This window comes from Parasteatoda tepidariorum, chromosome X2 (assembly GCF_043381705.1).
Source record: "Parasteatoda tepidariorum isolate YZ-2023 chromosome X2, CAS_Ptep_4.0, whole genome shotgun sequence".
Lineage (NCBI taxonomy): Eukaryota > Metazoa > Arthropoda > Arachnida > Araneae > Theridiidae > Parasteatoda > Parasteatoda tepidariorum.
Genome location: NC_092215.1, coordinates 5,882,907 through 5,898,653, shown reverse-complemented (window position 1 = coordinate 5,898,653; position 15,747 = coordinate 5,882,907). Strand labels below are relative to the sequence as shown.

Below are 15,747 nucleotides of genomic sequence, written 5' to 3'. Positions count from 1 at the left end.
CATACACTAGGAAAATTTTTGCGTATCTAAACATCAAAAATGGTGACAACTACTTTACCTCAATGTGGTGTTCTACAACAACGAAACCCCAGGATAGTTCCTGTTGCACTGAAACACTTAAGATGTTCTTTTACACTAATTAACATAAAGTTACAGCCACCAATCACCATGTTTGTTGTTCAGTAACACTGAAATTTATAATTATAGTAAGATATGATACGCATAAGAATCAGTAAAGTTTGCAAGACAATATAAAGTTGCATACACATACTACTTCTTAAAACAAAATAAGTTTGTAAATCAAACATACACAAAAAGAATGCTAAGGCGATTTCGAAAAAAGCAGAAATTATAAGATTAATTCATAGAGAATAGAATATATCGTTATTACACAACTAAAAACATACATACATATTTTTAACAGCGGACTTTAGTTTTTGTGAAAGAAAAGTAACATTGAAAACAATTATAGTTTGTGAAGAACTCCCCCCACCACAAAGTCTGAAGCCCTCTGCTTCTATGGAAACAAGAATAGCGCATTTCAGGAAGGGTAGCTTCTCTTCACTCTAGGGCTAACACAATATACTCTCGCAAACCTGTCCTAAACAGTGACCCCACACCCCTTCTTGAAATAGTTATATCTCGTTACCATAACCACTGCCATGGGTCCAGATGAATGGGTAGGGGAGTTCTTACTTTAGACAAACTATACATCACTTGCCAACTCGTTATCAATTCTAAACGATATGACAAGGCGTGAGTTTTGGTGTTTCCGTAAAGGAAAATATTTAATGTATGGTGTAAAAGAGCGTGAACTCCGTGAAAACTTTTTAAATTTTCGGTTGTTTAGGGTTTTCAAATTGTATATAAGAGCTGCACTTGAAAGAGGGTGTTCCTTTGTAAAATTTTTACGATTACTCAATATCAAATTCGGAGGGATATTATTACGTCACAGTTTTTACAGTGCACCTCATTACTTCAAAAGATTTAGATTTTTGACAATCAAAATATGTGGGAAATATCATCCCAATAGTTTGGTCAGGAGAACGGTTGAAAGTCTAAGATTTCGAGATAAGGTGAAATAGGCAAACTATCCCACCTTATCTCGAGAACTTTTAAAGCAAATTGAAATATTTTTGCACACAATTATAAAATTCGTTTATTCAGAGATAATTCAATGCAAAAAATAGTTTTTAACAATAACTTAATATTTTATTTAATATTGGTCTAAAATATTTTTGAATAACAATGCATAAAATTTTTTACCCCATTTTAAAAAAAATTAATTTTATATTCAAAAATACGTCATTCGCTCGAAGTTTGTCGAATAGTTTCCGAGAAATCGAATTTTAAAAAAATCAGATGTTTAAAATTCGATTTCTCCGGAACTATTCGACCGATTGCGTTTAAATTTTGCCAGTTATAATTACATTCATAAAACGTATGTAAAAAACTGTAGACCTTACAGTTTAAATCTATGCATATTTATTGATTTTAATCCTTCTTATCGAGCTAAAAATAATAATTTTAAATGTTTCTTACGAAAAGAGCTTCGAAAACAATTTATTTCAAATTTCAGGGCAGTTAGATTAACTGGACCATTTGTGACTATGATTTATAGCATGCTTGTGGGGGACATGTTTCGATTCAGCATTATATATACAATTTTCCTCTTGGCTTTCACACAAGGTAAGGTATTCTTTCCTATACTGTAAATTGTATTTTACACCACAGATAAGTCTTGTTGGTAAACCAAAAACCTGAATAGTTCCTGGTGTGCAGTCAAAATTATTCTCCATTTACTGTTTTTTTTAATGATTTTCTTTCAAATTTCTTTCATTTATAAAAAAATAATTATAAAACGTACAATTTCTGTACAACCAATTACCCCTCCCGTGTGCTTGATTTTGTAACCAAGCACACTCGCACTATTTATTCTAACGAAATGACTCAGTTTAAATACTCCTTTTAAATGTTTCTTTTAAGGTACATACGTTTGAACTTGTTGCTTCCAGTTTTTCCATTTCTCTCTTAGAATAAAAAAGGCGTCATTAAACCGTTTTTGAATAATTTTATTTTCAACTATTTAATTGAGTACGTATCAATTGTTAATTTGACAAAGTTTAGATTTTGTTTATTTTCCTAACAAAATTTATTCCTTTTCTACTTTATATATAATATAAACATTCCTTGCATTTTTAATTACGGCTGTTGTGAAAATAGTTATGATGTATCTATGCATAATTTTTTGTATTTGTTAATTAAAATCCTCATGTTTTCCACGTTTTAAATTTTTTATCGCTTGCCAATAGCATCTTACGTATAATATCTCTATATAGTTATCTTTTCCCCCCCTTTTTTAAACCAATAAAAAAAATTTTTTTAAATATCGCATTTATTTAAACTTTAATTCACTGAAAATAAATATTTATATCTAGTTATTGTTCTTTTACTTATTCTGCATTGATTACTAATCCAAAGTAATAATAATTCCACTGAGAAACAAATTTCTATTTTCATTTATACAAATACTTGATCTTACCTAATTCGGGTGCCAAGATTTCAAATCTAAAATTAGTTTTTGCTCCTAAAGCTAAAAAAAAAATTTGAATGACATTTTTAGTCTATTTTTTGTTGAAATATTTAAGTTTAAAACGTTATATTTCTATAAACTTCCAGGGGAGTTGGGGCTCATCATCAGAATTAAAATTAAATAACCCATGCCATCGTAAGAAACAGTTCATAATAAGAAAGCGCTTCTATCGGCGTATGGTGAAATTTCCAGGCATGAGTTCCTATATTATTTTAATTTTAATGATGATCCTTAACTCCTCTAGAAATTTGTCACAGCATTTATGCGACCCCCTGTTACATATAACGTTTTCAAACTTTTACGTTTCCACAAAAGGTAAGACTAAAAATGCCATTAAAAAAAAAGTGTCGCTAGGAAAAAAATCCGATAGCAGATTCGAAATCAGCGACGAGGAAATATCCAAGATCTGTCGAAAAAAAAAATCATGCTGCAGAAAATTTTAAAAATATTTCTCAGTGTTATTATTATATTATGTAAAAGTATGATTTTCTTAAATAAATTCTTTTATTCCAAAAAATTTTAAATTATTTTAAAGTTACAAATTATCCTAAGAAAATTCTTGAAAATTATGTATAATGAGGAAAAAATTTGACTATTAATATTATAAGCTTATTAAATTAACAAATTAGCAAGCATACAGGTAGAAAATTTGTGAGCATGCTTTTAAAAAAGCATAAAAACATGTTATTTGGAGGGAAAACCGTTAATGAATTTTTCGTTATTTTCTTTTTTAAAACAAAATATAATTATTTTGTTTTAAAAAATTATTAAATGGAAAAAAAATTTAAAACAAAATTTTAAACTTTATTTTTATTCAAACCCCTGCAGCATCTTAAATTACTAATGTAAATAAAGATTATTTAATTCTTGTCTAATTGCTATCTGTAAAGTTTGTACGTAGAAAATATTTTTACAAACCTGTTTAACACATTTTAAAAAGTGTTGACGAAAATGAAACAAATGTAAAAATTTAAATACAAGCAGGTCAGAAATTTAAAGCTGACAGGAACTCTTTCCGCCTACATGACCCATCTTCACTGTGAAATAACTGTCGGAGAGAACCGATTTTCTAAGTTCAGTAATCCGTGAAAAGCGATCAATGGCGATCCAATTGTCATTTTTGGGAAAAATGGAGAGAAACTGATTCTTCCCCTATTTATCATATAACGAAATTAGAGTGTTTCTTTAATTATACACTTCCGTTGCTTCTTAAAAAAACAATTTAAAAAAAAAATTTACAAATCTTACAACAGATGTTTATGGAAAAACTTCTTTATAAATATGATGCTTATATTACATTTTCCAACCACTAAATTTATTTTTTTTATTATTTATTTTATCTTTATTTATTTATTTTTCAAAAGATTCACACATATTTAGAGAAAACGTAATATATTTGATTATATTTTATAACAACCCACTTAAATTTCACTATTTATCGCAAACAAATAATTCTTTCCATTTCAGAAATTATATCTAAAATATTTTTAACAGTAAAATCAAAAATATTATGCTTCTTTAAATATGTGTGAATATTCCAAAAATAAATACAATTAAGAAAATTAATACATTTAGTGCTTGAAATGTGTAATATAAGCATCATATTTATAAAAATGTTTTTTCATAAATATTTGTCGTAAGATTTTTCTGTGATTTTTTTTAAAAATTATTATTTTAAGAAACAACAAAAATGAATAATTAAACAAACACTTTAATTTCGTTACATGACGAAGCTGGGGGAAGTCTGCCTTTATATTATGATTAACAAAATCATACTTTTAGTTCTTTTAATAGAAAGACAATACAGGCTACGAGTTCAGCACGAATAGTGCTTTTATGTTTAAAGTATAATTAATTAAATGAATGCATTTTTAAATTATTATTTTGGTTATTTACTTGAATACGATGCGATTAACGCAATTTTAATGTCATCATAGTTACAATGAAGTTTGCATTTGATCTCTTAAATAATTTTAATTATTTTATTGATTCAACTTAATTTACATGATTTAGCACTGTGCACATGTGTTTTAGCACATCAACCAAATTATTACTCTTTTAGATGGAATCATAAAGAAGTTATTTTTGGCTAAAATATGTAAATTAGTTGAATTTATAACATTATTTATTAGAAGCTAAAACAAAAATCTTCATAATTTTAAAAATTTAGTTGACAACTTTTTTTCATAAAAAAAGTACAAAGTAAATAGATCTTAAGTGTTATAAATTTTAAGTATAGGTTCCTAATATTGATTCATTCAATTTTGATTGTTTTACAGCTTTTTATTTTTTATTTAAGACTGATAGACTTGATAATAAAAAGAGATTTTCTAGTTATCCTGTCACATGGATGGGGCTTCTTCATATGACCTTGGGATCTTATGAGGTATTCATTTATTTATATCAACTATGTATGGAATTATTTAAATTATAACTGTGGAACAGTTTCCTTAGCCCCCCCCCCCCCAAAAAAAAATGACCACCCGGTGATGACAAACCTCTAACTATTGTAGAATTCAAGATAAGGAGGAAGTAGATATGAATAAGTTTTCATTATTCATTTTTTGTAATTTAAACATTTAGAAGATTTTATTATTAACTACGCAAAGTTATCGAAACAAATAAATATTTAACCAGCAGTTGCTACTTGAAAAGAGCCTTTATAAAATATGGGGGGAAAGTAAGAGATCTCTTACCTAAAATAAATGTAAGAAACCTTTTTCAAAGGATAATATTTCAAAGGATAATATTTCAAAAATACATAGTTAAGCATTAGAAATATTTAAAAATATATAAAACGGAATATTTTTGTTAATATTTAAATATTATTTTTTTCGTACCACTTCTAGCATAATTTAAATCCTAACACTGCAGCCATTGATAAATACAAGGACAGTTTCAGCCATAATTAAAAAAAGTAATAGATGAGAAATACTTTTTAACTTTACATGAATTAGTAGAAAGATTCTTTTGAAAAGCAACTCTTGAAAATATTAGTATAAGAGAAAGCATTCAAATAAGATTCAAATTGTTTTTAAAACCTCTACTTAAAAAACTATTTCATACTCATAGATTTTTGCAACTATTTAACAGTTTTTGAAAAAAAAATCCTTCTGGTGTAATACTAAAAAATATCATTTTTTTATTCGATGCTAGAAAATGCATTAATCCCATTTAAGAGGAATTGATTCTTTAAATTTCGCAGACTCTATTTGAGGCTGTTGCAAATAGTTTTTTTCAGTGGTAGAAGGTAGTGGTTTCAGCGGATATTTTACCCCAAAATTTCTAAGAATTAAAGCACTTGTCTATATAACCGACCTTTATACATCTGTATAAACTACACGTGGTGGACAAGATTCTTTTAATTGATTAAATGTAAATAAATTACCCTTACTATGACTAGGAAAAATATTTTCTGAAACTACGAAGAGTCCGTAGCAGTTGAATTTTATTAAAAACAACCTAACAAATGGTAAAATTTTAATTAAAATCTACATGCGTTTCGGTGTCACCGTCATCAGTAGGATAAATGGTAAAATCTTTATTAAAACCCATATGTGTTTCGGTGTCACCGTCATCAGTAGGATAAATGGCAAGAATGGTAAAATCTTTATTAAAACCCATATGTGTTTCGGTGTCACCGTCATCAGTAGGATAAATGGCAAGAACGGTAAAATCGAAATGATTTTATCCGACAAAGGTTACGATATGCTAAAGAGATAAATCTACACTTTAAAGTAAAAGATCAAAAAGAAAGAAAATAACATTAATTTTCTATCATTTTAATGCTTTACCTTTAAGTGTATATTTATTTCGTAACTTCTATCGGATTAAATCATTTATCCTACTGATGAGGGTGTACCATTGAGACAGATTTTAAACGTTGTTTTAATAAAATATAATATATCAATGAACTAACATTGATTCTTTATTTTGACAGTATGAAGAATTTCGAGAAACCTATTATAAGATGTTAACACAATTAGTTTTTGCACTCTTTATGGTTTTCATGCCAATTTTATTATTGAACATGCTGATTGCTATGATGGGGAACACATACTGTGAAGTTATTACCCAATCAGAAAAAGAATGGATGAAACAGGTCAGTAATTCCTTATTTATAATATCCAATATTTTTTTTAATTCTGAAGATTAACCGCTTCCCTTATTTTCCCGAGTTAACTCGGGTATGTATAGATTGCAAATATTTATTATCCCGAGTAAACTCGGGCATACTACAATTCATCATTACGTTTTGTTTCATCACGTTTTTATTCCGCCGGAAGCAAAGCAAAAAATAATAATCTGCTACGATTGGAAGTTTGCCAATATTTTTTTGGAAGTTTTGCTATTTATGGGACTGCAGACGTGTTTTGTACAATTGTATATACGATGGTTGATGAATTTACATAGAAAAAAGAGAGCAAAAAAATGGCGTTCGCGAGCGAAAGTAATGCAGATGATTTTTCAGATTATGAAGATGTGAACACATACAAAGACTAATATTTAACTTTTTTAATTGGCCCGAGATAATTTGGGATTGTAAACTCATGGTAAATTAAATATTTTTTACACATAAGAAAATTAAAATTTCCATTTAGAACTAGTTTATTACGTTTTGTTTTAGTTCCTTGTATTTATTAATGAAATAAAAAATATGCTGATTTTTGCATTTTTTTTTCTTCAAAAAAACTGGTAAGGGAAGCGGTTAAGTTTAAAGTATACAAAGAGTTAGATTTTTATTCTAAAAACTTAAGTTGTAATGTGTTTTCTACGCTCAGATACTAACTAATGATTAATACGAACATGGAGTTACAGGTAATTTAATGCTAGTTTTGAAAAGTAAATTAAGGTCATGTTGTATTAATCTTATTGATAAAACAGAATACTCTTGCTGACTGTGAGGGAAAAAAAGCAACAACATTTTGCCACCTTTAATTTTTGAATAGTAGATAGAAATTACTATAAATATTTATAATTATTCAAAATTTTCATAATAATTGCAATTCATAATAATAATTGTATGATAACTTAATTCCCCTAGAACAGGGGTGGCGAACCTTTATACACCAACGTGCCATTTTTTTTCTAAAAAATTGTTTAATGAGGTCATAGACGTGCCGTCAAATAGTTTTGACTTCGTGATTATTGGGAAAATAATAATACTAAATACTATCAACTCAAAATTCGTTATTTACATTGAAAAAAAAAACATTTTGCAATGTCTCAGTCATACGCGTTATTCAACTTATAGTAACATCAGTGTGACTTCTGTTGTTGCAGATTAGATGACAAATAACTTAGATTAGGTTGCAAGATGTTAGTTTAAGCAGGACTGTTAATTTTTTTGATAGTTATTTATTGCTAGCTTGTTTTTTATGGTTATTAGTTGTTTTTTTAGCATTAATTGTTAATTTTTTTATTAATAATTGTATATTATTTTGTGATTTTTTTGTGAACTTTAATTTAATTGTTACATATGCTTCATAGTGTAATAACATTTGTGTAATGTAATAACAAATGTGATCGGTGGCGTGCCCAAAATATTGCGTCGGGTGCCATAAATGGCACGCGTGCCATTGGTTCGCCATCCCTGCCCTAGAAGAATGAAATCTCATATTATAGAATTATTAATAATTATAGACTATATTTTATTAGAGACTAAAATTAATATTTTTAACTCATTGGTAAGGTGTGTACAATTATATAGGTCAGAAACATGAAAACTAACAAAACAACTCCTCATAATAAGTAATTTTGAAATGTACTATCTGGTGGTTAAAATTCAAGCTATTTTTTAATTGCAGATAACATTTTCCCTAGTCCACATAGCGTAGATACCAAGTTTCATCAAAATTATACAAAATTATACAGTAGAATTATTTATGTAGCAGAAATTATGGCACTTATGATTATAGTACAAATCAAAATTATTATAATAAATACACCAAGCAGTTTTTTCTTGTAAATGTCCACCAAATATGCCTGTTAACTTATGACATACTCTTTGAATTTATCTCTTTTCATTTTATTTTTATCAGCCTCACAAAAGTGTTATTAATTTGAAAAAAGTTAGAATAAAAAAAATTGAACCGGAACAAGAAACATCATGAATAATATTTTAGTAATTGTATATGTTAGCGAGGTAAGTTTATTTTGCATTGACAATTTTTAAAAATTCCGTGATTCTTCAAAATTTTATATTTTATGTAAAATTTTACTGCTGTTTTATGCTGTAGCAGAAAGTAAAAAGTATTGTTGAAAAAATCTGAAGAAACCACCAGCAATATTTCATTTAATACAAAACTTTCGAGAGGTAATTTGTTTTTATTTGACAATTTTTAAAAATTTGCAAAGTTTTCAATTTTTTTTTCTTTTTAAAAAGATCAAAATTTTAAGGCGTTGGCAAGCAATAGAGGAGAGACCATCGAAACCTCCCACAGTGTCCAGGCAATCCTTCGCACCAAATGCGGAAAAGGTCAAATAAAGAAACACGAAAAATATCAATACAAAAAATATTAACAAAACAAATCAGTGGTTTTAAATGTATTCAAAATGTTTGTGAGTGGCTCTTATTTAGAGAATTCTTTTGAGGATCTCTGAAAGAGATTGACAGCTATCAATGATTTATTTCTAGAGCTAAAAGTTAAATTAGGAAAAAAAAAGGTTTAAAAAAAAAAAGCGTCACGTACAAACCTCTTTTCATTTTTTAAAGCTCCGGCCAGGTGGCCGAGTGGTTAGCGTGTCTGACTGCGGAGTCAATGGCCGCGGGTTCGAATCCCGCTCTGGGCATGGATGTTTCTCTCTCTGTGTTGTCTTCTGTTGTGTGAATGAGGCCCACCCTATGAACGGGTTTGTGGCAGTATGGCGTGGGTAACGTTGCTCGCCTCCGTGAGTTTGGTTCACAGGTGCCCACTGGGTAACGCTAAATGAGTAACAATTCCGGCATCTTCTATGGCGAAGAACGAAAAGTTCAGTGCCTGCCGTTATTGAAAAAAAATTTTTTTTTAAAGCTAAGTAATTTTTATGAAATAAAATTATATGCAAACTTAAACAAAAAGCACAATTGCTTATTTATTTAAAATTGTTCGAACATTCATAATTATATCAGTAAAATTCATTTTTATTGGTTCCGGTTTTCCGGCACTTCCGCACCAAGAAATTGACACTGAGAAAAATTAAAATAGCTTGCGTGTACCTTCAATAACATTTTGAAGATAATGAAGGTAAACCCTAAAAACGACCATTTTACTGTGGAACAGAGAGGTTTCACTGTACAATTTTTGGAGATAATACTTTTGACGGCAAAAAACTGTAAATTAAGTTAAAACTTTTGATGGTCAAATATTATATTAATTCATGTTCAAATTGCTTTCAGTGGGCTAATACGATTGTGGCATTAGAAAGAGCCATAGACAGCAAGAAAGCCCAAGAATTCATTCAAACTTATTCAATCAAAATGCCTTCAACTGATACGGAAGTACGAGGAGTTATTGTCATCAAAGCAAAACCAAAATCAAAAGCAAAAGAGAAAAAGCAAGCACTTTCACTCTGGAAGGTAAATTTTTATTTAAGAAATACAATCTTTTAGTAAAACAACTCATTTTCAAATGATTCAAACCATAAAAGAAAAAACTACAACTATCATCAACATGAAAACCTCCAAACAGGATCTTTGTTGAAAAATATACGTATTAAATAGGAAAATCGAAACGATATTATGGAAATTCGATCATAAATTATTGTAAAAGGTTGGATGCAAAAGATCAAAATCGGTTATTATAATAGTATTAAAATAGCAAAAACAATGTCACAGTATTATAGTAATAAAACTTTTATCGTCGATTTTTTCCCCCAGTGGCAGACTTTTTGACAAAAAGTGTAATAAAAGCAGAAAACGAAATACAATAAATAAATAAAAAGTTTTTTTCTGATACAACTCCTTGAGGACGTTCCATTAAGTGCTATGCAGTAAGAAATCTGGTGAATCTAAGAAATTTTTAATTTATGAAATTCTTCGATCCAAAGGAATTTTCATGCAAAAACAATTTTTAATAGCAAATTTATCATTTTATTTAATAATATTATTTTTAAATATACGACTTTTTTAAAAATTTGATAATTCAGAAAATATATGACCGATTTCATTCAAATTTCGTAGTTTGATTTTTAAAACTATATTTTTTAAAAAATAATTCTAAATTAAAATTATATTTTTTTAATAAAAATTCCGAATATTATTAAATATTTTAATAAAAATAATAAGTATTAAAAATTATTTTTTACTCTAAATCTTTTTTGGATAAGCTATAATAAGCAGTTCTATTGATTAATATAACAGAAACATGTCAACAAATGATATTATTATACATTTATAAAATTTTAAGTTTTGGTGATCAATGGTAATTTTTCATTTTACATGACAAATGTACACGTCATACGCATCGCACTTAAGATTTGGTCCGACGTTTATACAAGTCAAAGGCGCTTAACTAGGATAGGATTTTTAAAATTATTTTAGGTTATCGAAAAATAGATACGCTATAAAAGTTTGACTGTATAGTTATTAAAAAATACTATTATCAAAATCTTATGGCAATATTTTAATTACATATCCCTTTTTTAAATTACTTAGTAACATTTATTTTTCAAATTACAACATTCTCATAAAAAAGAGTAAAAAGTTAACAATAGAATACAAATTTAAAGATTAAAGTGTTAAGAGTGAAATTTTTTTTATTCTTAGTGTAAAATTTTAGTTATATTATTAAATTAATAATTATTAAACTAAATCTAACCCACACAATTAATTGATAATTAAATTTTACACTACTTGCCCCACAAAATGGTCTTAAAAGAGATTCAGACGCGAATATTCTATACCTATACTTACAGATTCTATAGCTCATTGCATTGATTTTTAATGTTCTTTTATGAAGCAAAATGACAAATTATTATTCAAGAAGCTTTTTAAAAATTGCAGAAAAATACATAATTATTTGTTTTTAAAGTTTTGATTTTTTTCATAAAACTAACAGGCTGTGGAGAAATTTTCTTCGATGATTAAATAGTACTACAAATACTAATAGTTTGCCAAATTTGCGTGTTTTGTTAAAAAATTAAAATACTTACAACAAAAAATTCTACTTTTTTAGAAGAACATCTATATAGGTTTATAAAACAAAATGAGTTGAGCGTAAAATAAAAAATGGAGCACCCTGAATAACTTTTGATATAATAATCGGATTTTTACGAATCAGGACTCAATCTAAATGGTTCAAAGGACTGACCACAAATATGCCAGTCAATTATTACAAACCATATATTAAGTCACGCTAAGTTATATCAGCAAAAACGCACGTTCTCTGAAATATGCCATTTTTTCGATGGATTCGGGTTCTTAACCCTCAAAATATGGGGTGTAGCAGCAATTTGGTAAACATGGTCCTAATAGTTAGGTCAGGAAAAGAGGGTCTTAAGTTTGGACCCTTTATGCTAATTTTGCTTTTTGCATAATTCAGAAAACTTTTTATGCGAATTTTAAAAAATCTTGCACGCAATTACAAAATTCGTTTATCCAAAGATTACGTGCAAGCTACAACTTTTAATACATGTTTATTTTTTTATTATTATTTAATAATTGACAATTTTCAAATTTAAGGTTTTCAAACTCTTACATTATTTTAAAGAATGCAATTTTAAATGGAAAAATACAAATTTGAGAGCAATGAATAAATTTTAATTTTGTGACGCAGCTAAGTTAACTGTATACAGATTATAAAGCGAAAAGCGTCCGTAATAAAATCCTCTTTTTCTGTTCCTGTTTAAGTCCTCTGTTTGTTCCTCTTTTTCTCAAAAACCCAGTACTGAGGCGAGCGAAAATATTTTCCCTTTCTCAAACATACACAAAGTAGAGCTTGTAAAGTAATAAAACCGTAGAACCTCTTTCTTTGCTTCAGAGATTACCTTACGTATGAGGGAAATATAAATAGTATATAAACGTAAACCTTTAAGAGGCTCCACTTTTAGTTACAAACATTATAAAAGGTCAGCAGCCGAAGAAATTGAATTTTTTTTTTGTATGATAAAAAATAAAATAAAAATGGCTCTCTTTCTTTCAAGCGCCCTGAAGTTTTGCCACATGATGGCTTATGAACAGGTGGGCATTGCTAAAGGCAGATTTAGACTTAAGAAAGTTCTTCTATTAGAATCATCACATTATAACATGTATTTTTAAAAATGTTTTCATTTATAATAAAACTGTTGTACAGGAGAACGACAGTAGAAACTGTTATACACCTCAATTTAGAACTTCATAGTTATGTTAAGAACACGGGTAAATCAGATCTTCAAAGAATTCAATTAATGAAACAGAATGGGGGGAAGGGAATAAACAATATTGTAAGCAGAAAACTAAAAATTCTTTAGTTTTTTCATAAAATAATAAAAAGAATTCCTTGGAATGACATGAAAACATTGGGACAAAACCTTGGATACACATTAGTGAGTTACATTAGTTTAAAAAATATTACTTTATTAATTAAAATGTTGGTGCATTAATTTTAATAAATAAGTTTAAGAAAAAGTCTCAGACAGGCCAGGAGTGTGACTTTTAGGTAATTGTAAATGCATAATCTATTTTATATGTATGCATGTGAAAAATCTTGTCCTAAAAATATAAAAAATCTCTATTTCAAGCCAATTTTCCATTATTTTGTTTGAACATGGTATTGTTAGGTTTTTCAGGAATCACCTGTATGTTTAAATTTTAATTTCTCGAGAACTAATCAAAAATTTTTGTTAATTTTACTATATAAAATACATTCTTTAAAATGATGCAAAAATTTCTGTACCTTACTATATACAAACAATTTTCGAAATTAATAATCTCTTCTAATTTTTAAACAAAATATAAAATAATAAATAATTATAAAAAATTATTTTTTGCATGAAATTAGCTTACGAGAAATGAATTTTATAATTGGGCACAAAAATTTTTCAATTCGTTTAAAAAATTCTCGAGATATTGCAAAATACGCAATAAGTATAATTAACATTAAGGGGCCCAAACTTTAGACTGCTGTCTTGACCAAGCTATTTGAACCATATTTTCCAGATTACAGCAACCTCCTATATTGTGAGGATCAGGAATCCAAATCTGTAGAAAAAAGGGATATTTATTCAGAGAAAGTAGTTTTTATGCAAGATTTTGTAATTTGAAATATTACTTGCACTAAATAACAAACCTTCTTGCAATTAACTAATGGGCAATTCCACGGTAACTTACGTTACATTCACAGAAATTTTATTGCACTGAGAGCTTAGAAACAAACAAATAATACTAATACACATATTGAAATAAAGTGATTTCTTAAAATTACAATCAAAACCAAAGGGAACCTAATTAAAATAATTAATATTTTTCATTTTAAACAGTGTTAAAACCTAAAATTAGTGTGGTAACTTACGTTACCAAAAAAGGAATTGCAAAAATTTGCAATATGCTTGAAGGCAAAATTCTGTTCTTATACAAATGTTAATTGATTAAGATTATATGTATCATTTTTCTGACATGTTTAAATATTTCTTATGCCTAGATTTAAAATTTTATTTCAAAAGTTAAATTAAATATGATTTTTTAAATGGGTAACTTACGTTACAGTAACTTACGTTACGAAATTCACTTTGTATCAAACTTTTATTCCAATAATGTACAAATGCAAATTAGGATATTTAAACAGTATAGTGCAAGGGAGAAAAAGTGTACATGAAGAAAATTCAGATACTTTTGATTCACACATAACTGCAAACTTATTAAGTCCTCTGTTATTAACTAGTACAGGGGGCTCAATTCTTTTCACCATGCTTTCTTTCTGGTAGAATATTTCATCTCTTTTTTCTGGCCATTTACAATAGATTCCCACAGCAGCCATTACATTGACTTTAAATTCTTGCTCTGCAACAGACATTACCACACCAGGATATAACATGTCCTCCTATCTAACCATATATCAACCCCCAGCATTTATCTTGGATTCATCATTTTCTTTTTCAACATCTTTCACTAAAAAAAACTCTTCTGGTATGCCTTCTTGTACTCTTAAATGGTGGATCTGCTTAATGTTTTTAATCTGTGGAGATTTTGAGAATAGACTAGACACTCCACTCATCTGTTCTAGAGACTCGCACTCAGCTGTTTTTTCTAAACATAAAATAAATTTCTAAAGAATTTCGTAAGATGGAACATTATAAATTTTGCTGAAGGCTTCCTTAGTCAATCCGAACTTTTCATGATGCTTACAAACACAAACATTGCCTGGAAGTTTGCTACTAAGCAAGACATGCTTTGGACGGAGCTCAAAGAATTTAGTTTTTCCAATTTTGCATTCTGGATTTTCTTCCATAAACATTTGGTGCATTTCTCGAACTGAATGATGAAGATGCCGTGCTTGTACTTTCTTTTTGCTACCATTAGCATCTCTAATTATAACTACATCCTTAACTCCCGGTGCCTGTCGAAAGATTTCGTTCAACTTTGAAAACATATGAATGCCAACACCCAAATTAATAACTTAAAGCAAAGAGTTTCATTAAAATTAATATCTTAAGGCAGTGATAATTTATTTAAACTTTGGTATTGTAACTGGATACATCTTATTTAGTTTGTATGCCAATTTTCAAGAGGAATAAACTCATTTCACATTGGTAACTTACATTGCATGCATGTCAGTAACTTACGTTACACATATTGAATGGGGCACAAAACAATAAATAAGTAATATTTGAAAAGAAAACTATTGCTGCTTATTTAGTGTTAGCCTCTAAGAAAGAAAAAATATTATTCTTACTTTTGTATCACTTGATCTTTTTTACACATGCAAACTTTTCCTAGTTTTTGGTAACTTACGTTACATGCAATAATGCTTATTTGAAATTTATATAAGTAAGTGAATTTAACAACAAAAACTTATTTTTACACTGCACAATATTTCTATTAAGTGCAATAATCAATATTTATTCTTTGGAACATTTTGAAATGAAAATAATGTTAACTTACTGATTTTCAAAATCTGACCATGTTCTTCACCCAAATCAGAACAAGCAAATGCCAATGTTCAATGGGTTGCCAATACTAAAAAACTAAATTCTCAAAA

General features: G+C 28.1%; 1 protein-coding gene across 1 annotated transcript in view; it reads left to right on the top strand.

Annotated features, from left to right (window-relative positions):
* LOC107439761 (transient receptor potential cation channel subfamily V iav) overlaps window positions 1-15,747 on the top strand; it is an 82,307-nt gene that overhangs the window by 61,487 nt on the left and 5,073 nt on the right. The window contains exons 12-15 of the mRNA XM_071188312.1: window positions 1,580-1,689; window positions 4,873-4,979; window positions 6,534-6,695; window positions 9,972-10,151. Coding sequence (XP_071044413.1) covers window positions 1,580-1,689; window positions 4,873-4,979; window positions 6,534-6,695; window positions 9,972-10,151 — 559 coding nt within the window. The remainder of the gene's footprint in view (window positions 1-1,579; window positions 1,690-4,872; window positions 4,980-6,533; window positions 6,696-9,971; window positions 10,152-15,747) is intronic.